The sequence below is a fragment of the Diabrotica virgifera genome, chromosome 2 (genome assembly GCF_917563875.1).
Source record: "Diabrotica virgifera virgifera chromosome 2, PGI_DIABVI_V3a".
NCBI classification, from domain to species: domain Eukaryota; kingdom Metazoa; phylum Arthropoda; class Insecta; order Coleoptera; family Chrysomelidae; genus Diabrotica; species Diabrotica virgifera.
The window spans coordinates 28148901-28165405 of NC_065444.1; the positions used below are offsets into that span (position 1 = coordinate 28148901).

The window sequence follows — 16505 nt, forward strand, 5'->3', positions numbered from 1 at the left end:
ACATTTTAATCGTATTTAAATGGATATTACCAGCTATTATTTGTATTCTTGCATAGTTCTACAATCAGTTTATTTACTTTAAAGTCAAATTTATAAATCTTTAGAAATTACTAATGTGTTTATAACGTATAAGTATTATTACTCACGAGGGGTTTTCAAAAGAAAGCGATTAAGTACAACAGTTCATTTTAATCGTCTTTAATTGAAAATTCCTACGTATTATTTATGTTCATCTTATAAATTGTAAGTAGTTCCCCAATCAGCTTAGTTTCAAACTGAAATTGGTACCATTATATGTATTATAGTAAACGGTTTTCCCCGTGGGTTTCATCTACCTAACTCTAATCGAAGAATTTCGTATATCCTGGAAAAGATTACGGTGTAATTTGCATAATAATAAAGAAACTAAATTTTTATGAAGTTTATTATATTTGATAGTAATGTTTATTAGTACCTACTGGAGCCTTTCATTATTGTGTTCAAAGCCTTCTGAGAAAAGATTATGGTGATTAGCAGACGTACCGATAGCCAACAAAACCCTTCTTTACAAAGTTAATAATACGCATAAATAAGAAGAATCATTATTGTAATTTTACAAGTTAATATCTTTATCATCTCAGCTTATAATACTCACACAGCATCCCTCGGTAGACCGCAAGCTATAGTAGAAACATGACTGTAGACCGCATACTATAGTAGCACCAATACTTTTTAGTTACTCTTACTTTTATTACCAAGTTTTGTTTATTTTTAAGTTACTTGTTTCTTTTTTCAACACAAGAAACGACAAAAGTAATTTCATAAAAAAGAACTTTTTGATGCATCCAGGTGCATCCAGGCACTATACAGTACTTATATTGCGCAGATTTGTTTTCTATTTTGATAAAGTATATTACACACTAAATACACTAAACTACACTAAATACAATAACATAAATACCGAGCAAACGTCACAGTTATTCGACACGCACAACTGGCAATGGCAAACTGCATTCAAAGCAAACGGGCGAAAACGATGAATGTGGCCTGTGACGTCAGACCCAAGCTCGCGCTTTTGAAGTTGTTTGAAACGGAAATTTTAGGCGCGGAACTTTGATCAGATGTTGTACGTACGCTATTCATTGTTAAGACGTACTATTTTGAATATAACATTTTTAAACATAAATTAACAATTTTATGCAAAAAAATTTTTTAGTGCAAGTTCCCTAGAAGTTCAATCCAATTCATTATCAAAAGGAGAGGAACGCACATATTTAATTTCTTGTTGTCATTCATAAAACTTTCGTTGAACCACTATTGGAGAATTCTTCGAATGCTTTAATCTTCTTCTTTTTGATTCTTGATTTTCATCCAGTTGCCTGTTTTATTCTAGGGTCCCGTGCTGGGGTCATCCGTTCACCTCTTTCATGGTCGGTCATTGCTGCATTGTACTATTGAAGTTTCATCGCCAGCGATTCTACGCACTGTTTTCTAATTTATTAATACATTAATGTCTTCGCGTTGCATGAGTTTCTTTGTTTCTTGCATTTTCGCTTCGTCTCGCTAGCTATCTATTTCCAGATTGCATTTCAGAAGTATATTTTATGTTCAGCCTTTTTATCTTAATGGCTCAAATCATTATGTTAAAAGATTTAGCTCTTCTATTACCATAATGCAGATGTCTTTGCATATCGCTTTCGTAATAATTTCTAATCAAAAATAAATAATCTGTTATCTACCAAAAAATATAATCATACACTTAAATCATATAGTAAAATATTCTTACCATAAAAGTCTATTCGTCCGTCTCCATCTACATCAACTTCTTTAATCATTTCTTCAACTAAAAGTAAAATATTAACGTTAGGATAATACTGTTAATTTCATCGATCAGTTCAAATTACACTATATTGAAGAATGCGACAAGATAGATCCTAACAACACAAAACATTCCAGGAATGTACTATCAAAATTCTATTAATGTTTAAATGTCCTGGACATTCAAGGAACATTCGGTGAACATCTGATTAAATTATTGGTGGAATGTTACCACAAGACATTCTATGAACATATTACCAATGCCCTATATTTTAAGTGAGGCCATTTACTATTCAATTTGCGTTCATTTTCAAATTTGCCGCGCGTGTTCTATGTAAGTAGTGTCGCGTGCCGCGTGGTCATCACATTTTCACATTTCATGATAACAACCTAAAAATTTATGATTGGATGTAAAATGGACATTAGAATTAGTGGCTTTTTTTTGCTGTTCTGTATGTTAGTTTTGCCATTTTGCTCTGGCTGGATCTCTTTTGTTTAGACAATTATGTAAGTATTATAAAATCCGTTTTCAATTTTCTTTATTTTTTATGAAACGAAAAACGAATTATTTATGCATATTATAACCTGTAAATAGTACCTATTTCTTTTGATTTTTAATTGTAAAGAATAGAAAAATTACCATTCATTTTAAGTTTTTTTAGAATCAGCTGAAAGTATTCTACAAAAAAACCAGGAAGGAAACGTAGCCTTGTGGCTAGAAAGGCAAAAGAAAGATATATGTAAAAAGTGTATTGGCTAGTTGAAAGAAACTCCACATTGTCGATGCATAATAAGTTATTACTTTATAAACAAATATTAAGACCTGTATGGACTTATGGATGCCCAGTATGGGGGTGTACTTACTAGACCAAGTAATATAAAAATTATACAAAGATTCCAGAACAAAATACTGAGAAATATTGTAGATGCTCCTTGGTATGTGACAAACAGTGATCTCCATAAGGACCTAGAAATGGAACCTGGATATAATCATCAAGAAAATGACAGAAAGTCACGAGCCACAACTTCATAAGTACGAGAATATTGATGAAATCCAGCTCCTCGATACTACTGGGCAAACTAGAAGATTGAAGAGGACAAAGCCTTTTAAACTAGTTTGGGTGATAGGTGATAGTGAAAAGCAGAGTATAGTGCTTGTGTGCCTGTGTATGTTAAAATAGTGCACGATCTTGTTAGATTAGATAAGAGACGCTATGGGGTAAGCTCTTCATTTTAAGGAACAGTAGTAATTTAGGTTAAATTAAAATTGCTCATTGGTCAGTTATGACCAGATTGTAATTGTAATGTACAATTCAATACAATGAATCATCATCTTAGTGATGATTATGGAAAAAAATATATGACAAGATTTTGTGCAATAAAAATGTTTATATTTATCAAGGATGTATTATTTAGTATGGCCACATATACTTCTGGTATATCGTCGGTGATGTGACAATACCTCCTATCTGCTTTTTCATGAATTTTGTAGGAGACGAAAAACCATTTTTAGGGTCATCTGTTTTCACATGTAAATTTTGACATGTTTAGTAGTAAATAGATAGTTGAATTTACTACAAAACATGTTGAAAAATATCATATGAAAACAGGAGGTGACTGTAAAAAAAAGCTTTTAGTCTCTCTTACAAAACTCATGAAAAAACAAATCGGAGGTATTATGTCACATCAGCGACTATATTCAGGGAATGTCTAAAAATATACTGTAAATGTCCAAAGAACATTCGTAGACATTCATGGAATGTTCCAACAAGACATTCAAGGAATGTTTAAAATGCTGACACAGGACTTTCCTGGCACATTTAGGGGACATTCTTGTGCTTTTGAGGATATTCCAGGAATGTTTTCGATGTCCTGTGTGTACATTCTAGGAAAATACATGGAATGTTTGGTGTTATTAGGGGAGTAGCAACTAAACCTATATCAGTAACTACATATTGGTGCATCAAGAAGAGAAGTGTCAAATGATATCCAAAAACTTAAAATATAAATTAAGCACCATGTACCAACGAAGTTTGCTCTGAAATTTATAAGGAAGGTGGTGGCCATCTTTTGGGAGTAATCCATGAACTGAGAGTAGGTACTACAGCAGAACGAATTAATAGCAGACGAGTGGCTGAAGGTAATAAATATGTACGCTAGGTGATGAACTTGATTGCAAAAACTAAAGAGCCATTACTCTGTTAGTATCTACATATAAAATATTCGAAAAGTTAGTTGAATTGACAAAACTAACAATGCAAAACATAAGCACGTGCGCCAGAATTCAAGGAGAAAACTCTATGTTCTTTAATATTAATAATGGTCTAAGACAGGAAGACACGCTAGCCTGCCTCATCTTTAATATTGCCTTGGAAAAGGCAGTCAGGTAAATAAATATTAGATTGGATCATATCTTGGATCGCTAGTAAACTCAACTCTCTATGGTCTTCAAAAATATCTGAGAAATAAAAACCTAGCTTGTGCGCTAAACATTTACAAGCTAAATAAGACATGTTGGATATATGAGAATTAAACATGGACTGTATCCCAAAGAAATGAGACAAGAATAACTACTTGTAGTCCATTAAAATGTTACATTTAGGTTGCATTTCTTAGAGGAGTCAATTTTATTTTTTTAATGTGTAGGGGGTTTCAGTAGAAGCTTAAGTTCAAGTTTTTGGGGTCGCCACCCTTGTCCCCCGGCCGCCATATTGGAAAAAAGGGTGCAAAGGGTTTTCGCGCTGTATCTTCTAAACTAGCAACCTTACATAAAATTGAATTACACATAAAATGTAGCAAATTAAATTTTCTACAATTTTATATTTATTACTTTTTATCGTCAAGTGACCAAACAAAAAGTTATAAATGAAAATATGAGAAAATTTTGTAAGAAGTTTCCTTTTGGAGGTTATAACTTTTTTTCCGTTAATTTCACAATACAATAACATCATAGCGATTTTGTAGAGGATTTTTCAATGAACAATTTTTTCGCTATAAAGTTGTTTAATTTTATTTATTATCTAGGTTTTACAGCTCTCCAATCTTGACCTGATTCTCGAATTCTCATAGGAATACAATAAAAAAAAATACTTTTCTATCTATATATTAGTCGAGCGGCAGCAATCTTTATGCCGACCAAGAAAATCAAATTTAAGGTGAATGACCAATTTTGGTCTATTTTTATGTTTTCGAGGTCGCTGAATCCGAATATGAAGTTTATTTTTATCTAGATTTGGTGGAACATGTTCAAAAATCAAATTTTATACAAAAATGCCGAAAATCAATTTTGATGATTTTTCAAATTTACCTCGCTGTATCTTTGGTCGCTGTAAATATTTCCTTTTGAAAATTTTACTGTTTAATCTCTGAAGTATGTAGATAACAATGGGATTTGTCCTAAATATTTAAACACATTAAAAAAGGAGTTGTTAGTTTTTAAACATTTTGTTATCATATTTCGTTAGTTTCATGTTTACTTAAAAAAGTTGAGTGACAAACTTTTTAGTTTATAATTTTAACCAACACAACAATAAAACATAATTCATGAACAAGTTTTTTGGAAAATTTTAAGTCAAAATATACAATAGGAAAAAAGTTATGTTACTTCATAAACAAGCGGTACACCCCAAAAAACGCTTATAACTCGAGATCCTGACCAGGGTGTGGTGAATGGCTAATTTTGATCATACTTTATGATTTTGATAACAAAAATTCGTTTTTTGCTCATCTTAAGAATTTTGCAATATGCGGTTGCGTCATTCTTCTTCTGAACCGGCGAATTTGTCCTCAAACAACTTCTTGGGCCGTTTCTATATATGCTTCGGGTTATAAGTTTTATAGTGGGGAGAAAGGTCAAAAACAGATTAATAATAGCATAGGAATGTTAAAATCATAATAAATTGTACGAATAAAAAATATATATATAGATAGAAAAGTAAGCCTAACTTTTGTTTTTATTATATCCCTATGAGCATTCGAGAATCTGGTCAAGTTTGGAGCGCTGTAACACCTACATAAATAAATAGAATTAAACAAATTTATAGTGAAAATTGTTCGCTGAAAAAGCCTCTACAAAATTGCTAAAATGTTATTTTATTTTAAAATGAATTGAAAAAAGTTATAACCTCCAAAAGGAATCTTGTTAAAAATTTTTTACATATTTTTGTTTATATCTTTTTTGTTGGCCACTTGACGATAAAAAGTAATAGAAATAAAATTGTATAAAATTTAATTTGCTACATTTTATGTTTAATTAGATATTCCGTAGGGTTGATAGTTTACGAGATATAGCGCGAAACCCCTTTGTACACCATTTCCAAGATGGCGGCCGGGGGACAAGGGTGGCGACCCCAAAAACTTGAACTTAAGCTTCTACTGATCCCCTCTACACATTAAAGAAATAAAATTGACTCCTCTAACAAATGCAAGGTACGGCTTAAAAAATGTAACATTTTAATGGAGTATTGGTATCTTTGAGAGAAAAATACTTCCAAAGATTTTTGGGCCGTAAATGAAAATGGTCTATGGCGTCGAAGATATAACTTTGAATTATACCAGCTATACCATCTTGTGAAATTTCTTAAGGTCCAGACACTACAATGGGCTGGACACATTACTAGGCTGTCAGAAAATGAGTACGTACACGAAGAGATTGTCATTCTGAAACCCAGAGGGTAGAAGAAGTAAAGGACACCCGCGTAGAAAATTAATTGATGATATAAACGAAGACTTGACGATTCTAAGGGTTAAAAGATAGTATAGTATAGATAGTATAGAGGCAAACTGCTAGGAATCAACAGGAGTGGCTACTTTTCTGCGAGCGGGTCAAAATCCACAAGAGTTTGTAGAGCCAATTATGATGATGATAATATTGTTAAACCAGCAATCAAAATTTGCGTCTGTAATTGCTGGTCTCTACAGCCAAGAGGGCCAATATAAATAAAATTCTTGATATTGTGCAAAGTTTGTACATTTTTTCAAAAGCTTGCAAATTTATGAAACACTTTTTAGTTGTATACTTACTTTCTTCATCAGACAAGTCTTCTCCTAGACAATGCAAAACGGCTCGGAGATCTGACGAGACAATATATCCTCTGTTGTGTTTATCAAATACACGGAAGGCATCTCTTAGCTCTTTTTCTTCTTCCTCCAAAGACATAGTGTGATCGGGATCACGCCCTGAGCTTGCTGACCAAGCTATATCTACGAATTCTTCAAAACTAACATTACCATCACCTAAAAAAGACTTGTTTTAAAAAATCGATCATTTATTGATTAATTTCAAACTTAATTGACAACAACCACAAATATAACTTATTATTAACATTATTGTTGTTACCGTCGATATCTATTTCTTGAAGCATTTGTTTAAGCTCTTCAGTGCGAGCGAATTGTCCTAACGACCTCATCACCTTGCCTAATTCTTCTTTTGTTATACTGCCATCACCGTCTTTGTCGAACAGTCTAAAGGCTTCTCTGTATTCTGAAAAATATATTAATCGATAAAAATGAAGATCGATGAGAAATGAATTAATCGAAATGATCGATTTAAGGTGGGTAGGTATTCACATTGGAACTATATTTCTTATAGTGGTAGTTATTTCGTATACATCGTAGAATCCAGAAACTACAAAGATTGCGTTGGGCAGGTCACCCCGTCCGAATAGACAATGACAGAACACCTAGTAGAAGGCTTAACGGAACTATGGTGGGACGTCTGCCAGTAGAAAGATCAAGAAAGAGATGAAAATCGCCGCTAAAGAGATATTGAGGTTAGCTATTGGACTGTAGCGCCATAAGAGAGAGAGAGAGAGAGAGAGAGAGAGAGAGAGAGAGAGAGAGAGAGAGAGAGAGTCATTCCCTCATTTCAGAGAAAGATTGTTAAAATTTAGTAATGTAGAGGAAATGTAAACAAGATGAAGTAACCAGATATAGGTATAAATAAAAATAAGTATTTACCCTTCATTTGGCTTCTGGACACCTGCATATTTCTGATAGAAAAGCTCTGATTTCTTGAGCGGTCCTCTGGTCTTAGTTTACTAAGTTCATCAGATGGTGATCTGGAAGGGACTCCATCAGATTTCTCAGTGGTTTCAATTAGCATTGGAGGAGGTGATGTAGCATCCACAGATTCACTTTCTTTCTGTGACATTTCGGTATCTGATGAACTTACTTGTTTAGTCTAAAAAAATTAAAACTATATATATGTATCTAGAGTATCTGGACATTCTACATTCTTAGTTTAAATTTGAATTTTAAAGTAATTTCTTAATTATAACTTTAAACCATCTTAGATAAGCTGACGATACTGTTGATGCGACAGTCCTCAGGGACTTCGAGAGATATTGGATTGCGTAAACATGACAGGAAGAGAAATGGGTCTAAAAATTAATGCTTCTAAGTCAAAATTTTTGATTTTTAGTCGCCAGAATCACGACATAGTATGATAAAATCGATCCAAATAATGGCATAACCCAGACATCCAAAGTGAAAGTTATCCTCCAACACCAAATTGTTCTATATGGTCCACATAATGTTCAGAAAAATGTCACACCATTTTTAGGGTCGGGTTTGGAGGGGGGGGGGGAGGGGGAGTAATCGGTAAATTCGTAGTTTTCGTCAATATTTCTAAAACTATGCGGTTTAGCATGAACAATCTTCTATACAAAAATGTTCTATATTAAATTTGAAATAAAAAAGGCTCTATGCATAATCCTTCTAAAATGAACGGTTTTAATGTTACGGAGGTAGTATATTATAATTGGTCCAAAAAAGGCCTAACACAGACATTCAAACTAAAAGTTTTCCTTTAACACCAAATTGTTCTATATGGTCCACATATTGTTTAGTAAAAAGTTACACCATTTTGAGCGTCCGGTTTGGGGGGGTGGGGAGATGGGGGAGAAGTCGGTAAATTAGTAGTTTTTTTACGTTTTTCGTCAATATTTCTAAAACTATGCTTAAGCGTAAACAATGTTCTATACAAAAATATTCTACATGAAATTTAAAACAAAAAGGTTTTATACATAGTTGTTATAAAATCAACGGTTTCAGAGTTACAGAGGGTGAAAAGTGGAGATTTTCGATACATTTTATCTTATTTGGGCAATTAATGATGATTTTGGGTGGGGAGGTTGACATATCTTCAAGGGCTTATCACTAACATACCATCGGCCACTAAAATAGATTATTTACAAAACCCAAACCTGTTAAAGAAAATTTCTATAAATTGCCCAAAGAATATAAAAAGTATCGAAAACCTCCAATTTTCACCCTTCATAAGTCTGGAACCGTTGATTTTATAACAATTATGTATAGGATCTTTTTTGTTTTCAATTCCATGTAGAACATTTTTGTATAGAACTTTGTTTAGGCTAAAGTATAGTTTTAGAAATATTGACGAAAAACGTAAAAAAAACTACTAAATTACCGACTTTTACCCCATCTCGCCCCCAAACCGGACGCTCAAAATGGTGTAACTTTTTACTGAACAATCTTCTTCTTTAAGGACCGTGCCCAAATTTTTAGGCGTGGGTAGCTTCCATAACAATTTGCCGATATCATTCTCGATCTTGTGCGGCATGTAACAATAATTGATCTGCTGATAAGCCAGTCCATTGACGAAGGTTTCGGAGCCATGAATATTTCTTTCGACCAACAATATGTGGACCATATAGAACAATTTGGTGTTAAAGGAAAACTTTTGCTTTGGATGTCTGGGTTAGGCCTTTTTTTGGACCTATTATACTATACTACCTCCGTAACTTTGGAACTGTTCACTTTAGAAGGATTATGCATAGGGCCTTTTTTATTTCAAATTAATGGAGAACATTTTTGTATAGAAGGTTGTTCATGCTAAACCGCACAGTTTTAGAAATATTGACGAAAAACCTAGAAAACTACGAATTTACCGATTTCTCCCCCTCTCCCCCCCAAACCCGACGCTCAAATTGGTGTGACTTTTTTCTGAACATTATGTGGACCATTTAGAACAATTTGGTGTTGGAGGATAACTTTCACTTTGGATGTCTGGGTTTGGGTCTAGTTATACCATACTAACAGTGCTTCCCTACAGATAGATCGACAAAACATTGAGAGAGTTACTCACTTTAAATATCTAGGATTCTACGTTATAGACCAACTAGTCCCAAGTAAACACAAACACAAGAGCTGGAAATGTTCACAAACACAAAGACTATAAGAATAACACATAAGGAGAAATAAAAAGGCGAATAATTGCAAACAGGTGTTATCATGGTCTATCAAAGTACTTAGCTAATAAATGTCTGTCTGAAAAAAACTCGTACAAGGCTTTGTAGAACTTTGATAGTTCCCGTTCTCAAATATGGATCAGAGGCATGGACGCTAACTAAAACAGATGAATCCGCTCTATAGATTTTTGAAAGGAAGGTGCTACGCAAGATATTCGGAGCGGTCTTTCAGAACGGAATATGGAGGCGTAGATATAACTTTGAACTGCAGAATATCTACAAGCATACGTTTGGTGGAAAAGATATTACCACTATAATTAAGCGAAACCGCCTGCAGTGGGCAGGACATGTAGCCCGGGCCCCTGAATCGAACATGATAAAAAAGATTCTAACAGCGCAACCCGTAGGAATGAGGAGCTGAGGAGGATGGACGGGGTAACACAAGATGCCGAGAAGATCGGAGTCGGCAACTGGAAAATGCAAGCAAGGGACAGAACAGAATGGCGTAGAAAGCTTGAGAAGGTCGAGGCGCTCTAAGGGCTGTAGCATCAGGATGATGATGAGTCCCAAGTACAGATAACAAATTCAGAATTGAAGCAGCTCGCGTAATGTTTCTAAAAATGAAATCGTTTTTCTGTAACCACAGCTTAAACTTAAAATTACGTCAAAGAATGATCAAATGCTATATTTGTTATATTTGATCAGTGTTGTTACATGGCACCAAGACCTGGAATATAAAAGCTAATGCAATAAATCTTCTAGAGATGTTTGAGATGTGGTTGCATATAAGGCAAGACGCTCACCAACGTGACAACCAAATGGCGTGGCAATGGCGTTGAAGTGATGTAGTGACTCACTGGAAGGTAGAATTGCTAAACCTGTATAAACGTATGTAGTCGCACGTATCGAAAGGTCGCACGTTTAGCAATATACAGGTTTAGCAATTCTATCTTCCACTGAGTCACCACATCACTTCAACGCCATTGCCACGCCATTTGGTTGTCACGTTGGTGAGCACCTTGCCCTAGAATGCTACGAATACCTTGGATAGCGATGCAAACCAACGAAGCTGTATTAAATAGAGTAAATGTCGTTCGTGAGTTACTGAAACGTTCTTAGAGGGGATCGGTACATAATCTTTTAGCTTATCATGAAAGGTAAAATAGAGCGTCGCAGAGGAATTGGAAGGAAGCAGATGTCATGGCTCTATAATATTTGTGATTCAACAAGCAGTACAATATACAGTACCAAACAACTATTTCCATTAGCTGAAGACCGTGAACCACTCCCCAATGTAATTTCCAAAGTTAGGGGGACCTAATATGGCCCCATAAGAATACTTTTATGATCTGAAAACCAGTTTTATGTAACAGAAACTTGCCGCAAGGAGGCTGAACTGTTATGTGTTGTCTATTCTTTTGAATGGTTGTGAGCCATAGTCGTTAAAAACTACAATGCTAAACAAATTAGAAGCATTCGAATTGTAATGGTATCGACGGATCCTAAAGATATCGTGGATTTGGCATACTACCAATGAAGATGTTCTTCAAATGATAAAGTTAGAACGTCTACTCATAAACAGCACAAAGAGGAGAAAAACAGAATACTTTGGCCATATAATTAGAGGATCTAAATACCATCTACCTCGCCTTATAATACAAGGAAAAGTGGAGAGAAGGAGATAGATTGGTCGAAAGAAACTTTCATGGCTGCGTAATATTAGACAATGTTGTGGTTCCACTGTAGAAGAATTATTTCGCGCAGCAGCCGATAGAAGAGAAAAGCTTCAGGAAATTGTAAACACAATGACGGCCAACGTCTGAACACGGACACGGCACCTAAAGAAGAATAATACTTTATAAATTATACTTACAACTAAGTCCTTAATTTGGTTCACCAAGGGTGAACTAGAAAAAAAATTATTGACGGCAGAAAAAAATTTTCCCTCGAACCTCGCCACTTTCTTGAATTTCTTCTCACTGGGCTAGAAATCTAAAACAAAAAAAAAGATTATAAAATTAGATTTAAAACAATATAATAACATTGAGGCTTTCACTAAATATGTACCTACATAATTATAATAGACGAATCAAATTAAAATATTTTTTAAGAAACAAGAAATTTACGCTATTATTTCAAATTAAAATTTTATGCTATTAAACATTTGTTTATTTTGACGATTATATCTGTAACATAAGAACATACGTAAAACATACGATGATCACATTATTTGTTATTGTTACTACTAAAAAGGAAACAATAGAACGAATTTGTTCACACCAGATGTTGAATTTTAAAGAAATTTTAACGTACTATTCTAACGATGATGAAATGAACCATGATGTAACTAACACTAGACAAGTGTACTAGAAATCTTGCCATGCTTATTGACTTTTTATAATAGGAATTTAAAATTGTGTATTTATATTAGGTATGGATCCCGCGTATGAAAAAAAAGTTAATTAATACCAAGCTGAAAATTTGTTAATAGCTTAAGGGTGTATAGTCGGACAAACTTTGATATATGGGAACACTGGAACAGGGGAAGTTTTAATTGTGCAACAGGTTAAAAATTTGGAATGGTCAGACCACAAAAACGTCACATGTATTTTGTCCGACAGAACTTTATGTGCTATTAGATTGAAAACTTAGTCTTTTGCTAGCAGTTGCCGCTAGAGTATCCCTGCCATTTCGTTCGTTGCAATCCGTGACTGCACGCCGGGATTTGTCCTGGTTGGGTCAGAGAGAGCAGCATATGTGCCTCCTGGTGAGAGACTAATAAGTTTCGAAGCCGGTAGAGGTGCTTGCTGCACTCTCTGATTGAACTGGAATAATGATGCGGCTCTAGTTTCGTGTTGCAACGAAATTGAAAACGGTTATTTATTTTCAAAACATTTATGTTTCCTGCAGTGGGTTTGGTGCACCAGAGGACTGAATGGCCACAAGAGTAAAACAAGCTATTGTGAGAAAACTAGCAGAATTCATCCCATCTGAATGCGAATGAGATAGAAAACCAAATCCTACGAAAAAGAAGCGGTTTTAATAAAAGCAGGAGGAAATACCTACTCCGAAGTCATCAAAGACAAAACATAAAGTAGATGTTGCTCTTTTTCACCTAGCTCTTTCATTGCTCTGAACAGTTCTCTTCTAATTACAGAACAGTAGGCTTTCTTGAAGTCTATAAATATGTGGTGAGTACCTATGCCATATTCTAGTGTTTCTCTAAAATCTATCTCGGGGTGGCAGGTGGCATTCTTATGTGTTGTTGATTTATCACCTCTGAAACCAGTCTATCCTATTCTTGCATTCATGTCACCTAACACTATCTTAGTGCCATTTCTGGGACATCTTCTCCAATCTTGCTCAAGGTCCTCGAAGAATAAAATTCTTCTTATTTCTTCATATTTGTCATCAATCACCAATATACAAACACGAGAACTGGAATACCTGGGTCACGAAATGAGTGGACCAATATATTATGAAATATTAAGGCTCAAAATACAGGAAAAGATCCAAAGAAGATCTATAAGCCGAATACAGAATTTGTGGTTGAAAATCTACGTAGGTAGGCAATTGTTATCAAACCAAATCGATGGGTTTGCTTAGAGCGGCAATTTCTAAGACAAAACCAACCAATTATGAATACCAACCTCCCAAGGGAGAAGAAATCTAGCACTCTAAATAATTCACATCACAAAAGACTAAAATTAAGAATTTTTTATCATTATGTATCTCAAAGAACGTCTGTTGAAGAATAGTTGTCCGTTGTAAATAGATATTTCATACAAGTTTATAAACTTAACTAAATAATCATTCTTCTATTAAAAAAATCTACAACCCAAAAAAATGTTACAACTTAAAATGTCGAAACATGAATTATTATTGAAAACCAATGACATGACACTAATGGAACATCGCGACGGCATATCTTATTACCTACTTTTCAAAGATTATTCTATAAAGAAAGAAAACTGAAAAATGTTTCACTCTTTTACAATTAAATGATAAAAGGCGGACAAGATTTTTACGACATTGTATTATTAGTCACATACTATAGTGGGAAACTATATTGACCTGTTTTTCTTTTATTTTTCCATTTTAAAACTCTAATGGAATTCCACTATTCCACGTTACTTTACTGTGCTTAAAAGGCTAAGTGCTTCAATGTACGAACAATGAAGAACAATAATTTGATTGGCACACATCTTTTAAAAGACATATATTATGTATTATATTTCGTACAGTAAAATAATGTTTTTGTCCGCTTATATCAAATAGGATTTTTGTTAATATTTTTTCTTTTTTAAATAAGTGAAGGCTTCTATAATTACTTGATGGAAGTTCATTTTATCTAACAATAAAACACTGAAATCTTTGGTTTATTACACTTCCATAAAATTTATTACAATTTATTTTCGCTACAGCTGTTTCGACAGAGTGCCTTTCTCAAATGATAGGTTTTTACCATGCTTCTACAGTTTACATGTAGTATTTAAATGAATACCTGGGTAGGGTAGAGTTGTTTGTCTTAAGTTGGTCATTCAGAATTATATCTGTAAGTTTTAATTTATTAAGTTCCATAAATTCTAATAAAGATAGCTTACAGCCTTTATTTTGAACATAGAGGATTTAAAATTGGTCATTAAAAGAATAATTATGATCTAGAAGGTGAAGTACGCACGGAGAATATGTGTTTCTATTATCGAAAGGCGTTTTGTGTTCTGATATACGTTTTGTTAAAGGTTCTACCACTTTAACCGATGTAATTCGTTGGGCAGCCACCACATGTAAATTTGTATAGGTGCAGCACTGTGTAAATGTATTATATTCTTTTAGATGTTGTTGTTCTTAATACACAGGGTGTAACAAAAATACAGGTCATAAATTAAATCACATTCTGGGACCAAAAATAGTTCGAATGAACCTAACTTACCTTAGTACAAATATGCACATAAAAAAAGTTATAGCTCTTTGAAGTTACAAAGTGAAAATCGATTTTTTCGAATATGTCGAAAACTATTAGAGGTATTTTATTGAAAATGGACTTGTGGCATTGTTATGGCAGGAACATATTAAAGAAAAATTATACTGAAATTTGTGCATCCCATAAAAATTTTGTGGGGGTTTTGTTCCCTTAAACCCCCCCCCCATACTTTTGTGTACGCCTCAATGAAACTATTATTGTGGTACCATTAGTTAAATTCAATATTCTTAAAACTTTTTTGCCTCTTAGTATTTTTTCGATAAGGCAGTTGTTATCGAGTTGAGGCTTATTTTTTAATCCCCCCAAAATATTTGTGTACGTTCCAATTAAAATATTACTGCGGTGCCATTAGTTAAACACAGTGTTTTTAAAACTTTTTTGCCTCCTTCGATTTTTTCGAGAAGGCACCTTTTATCGAGATGTGGCTTCTTTTTTAATATGGTGCAAAATATACCTAAAAATGTAAATCATACATAAATTTTCATATTATTACCAAGTCTCCATAATCGTACAAACCGTATACAAATTTGTGGTGGATTTGAAAAATACTCTTGATAATCTTGATACTCTTGATAATATCTTGATAAAAACTGATTTTTCGAAAAAGTGCTAGGAGCCAAAAAAGTTTTAAAAACATTCTGTTCAACTAATGGTACTACAATAATAATTTACTTGGAACGTACACAAAAGTTTGGAGGGGGGGGGGGTTAAAGGAACAAAACCCCCATAAAATTTTTATGGGGTATCCAATCACTATAATTTTTTCTTAAGATGCTACTGCCATAAGAATACCACATGTCCAATTTCAATAAAAAATATCTAATAGTTTTCGATATATTGGAAAAAATCGATTTTCATTTTGTAACTTCAAAGGGTTGTAACTTTTTTTATATGCACATTTGTAACTAAGGTAAGTTAGGTTCAATCGAACTATTTTTGGTCCCAGAATACGTGATTAAATTTATGACCTGTATTTTTGTTACACCCTGTATATATTTAATATATTTGCTTAGGTTATTGTTTGTTCTGAAACCTGCTGTTATTCCTTTCTTTTTTAAATGTTTGGCTATTTTTGTTGTTATCTTGGCTGTATTGTTTGATTACATATTATGGTTAAGATTATTTAATCTAATCCATTTTAATCAAGGTAAAAGCCAGGAACAAAAATATGAACGACCTAATTTTCATCATATTTTAGGCGGAATGAGTGGGGTGTTCTGATCATACTATATAAGAAATGAAATTTAAATCGTAACATAAATGTTAGGGGTATTCTACATTTGTCATATAATTAGTGAATTGACAACTGTAAGATTGGAACTATTGTATAGACGTTTAGATTTCAGTGACCAAAGCGGTTTTTAACATACTCTTCTTCTTCTTCTTCTTCTTCTTCTTCTTCTTCTTCTTCTTCTTCTTCTTCTTCTTCTTCTTCTTCTTCTTCTTCTTCTTCTTCTTCTTCTTCTTCTTCTTCTTCTTCTTCTTCTTCTTCTTCTTCTTCTTCTTCTTCTTCT

The 16505-nt window shown here is 33.6% G+C and overlaps 1 protein-coding gene across 4 annotated transcripts in view; it reads right to left on the reverse strand.

Moving 5' to 3' along the window:
* The window catches only part of LOC126880010 (neo-calmodulin-like), a 46460-nt gene that overhangs the window by 1377 nt on the left and 28578 nt on the right, over nucleotides 1-16505 (reverse strand). For 3 of the 4 annotated variants that reach the window (XM_050643521.1, XM_050643522.1, XM_050643523.1), the window contains exons 2-6: nucleotides 11881-11999; nucleotides 7756-7978; nucleotides 7136-7279; nucleotides 6820-7032; nucleotides 1766-1822 (exon numbers count right to left, since the gene is read on the reverse strand). In XM_050643521.1, coding sequence (XP_050499478.1) covers nucleotides 1766-1822; nucleotides 6820-7032; nucleotides 7136-7279; nucleotides 7756-7948 — 607 coding nt within the window. In that variant the 5' untranslated portion in view covers nucleotides 7949-7978; nucleotides 11881-11999. The remainder of the gene's footprint in view (nucleotides 1-1765; nucleotides 1823-6819; nucleotides 7033-7135; nucleotides 7280-7755; nucleotides 7979-11880; nucleotides 12000-16505) is intronic. The other variant, XM_050643524.1, reaches the window with a different exon arrangement.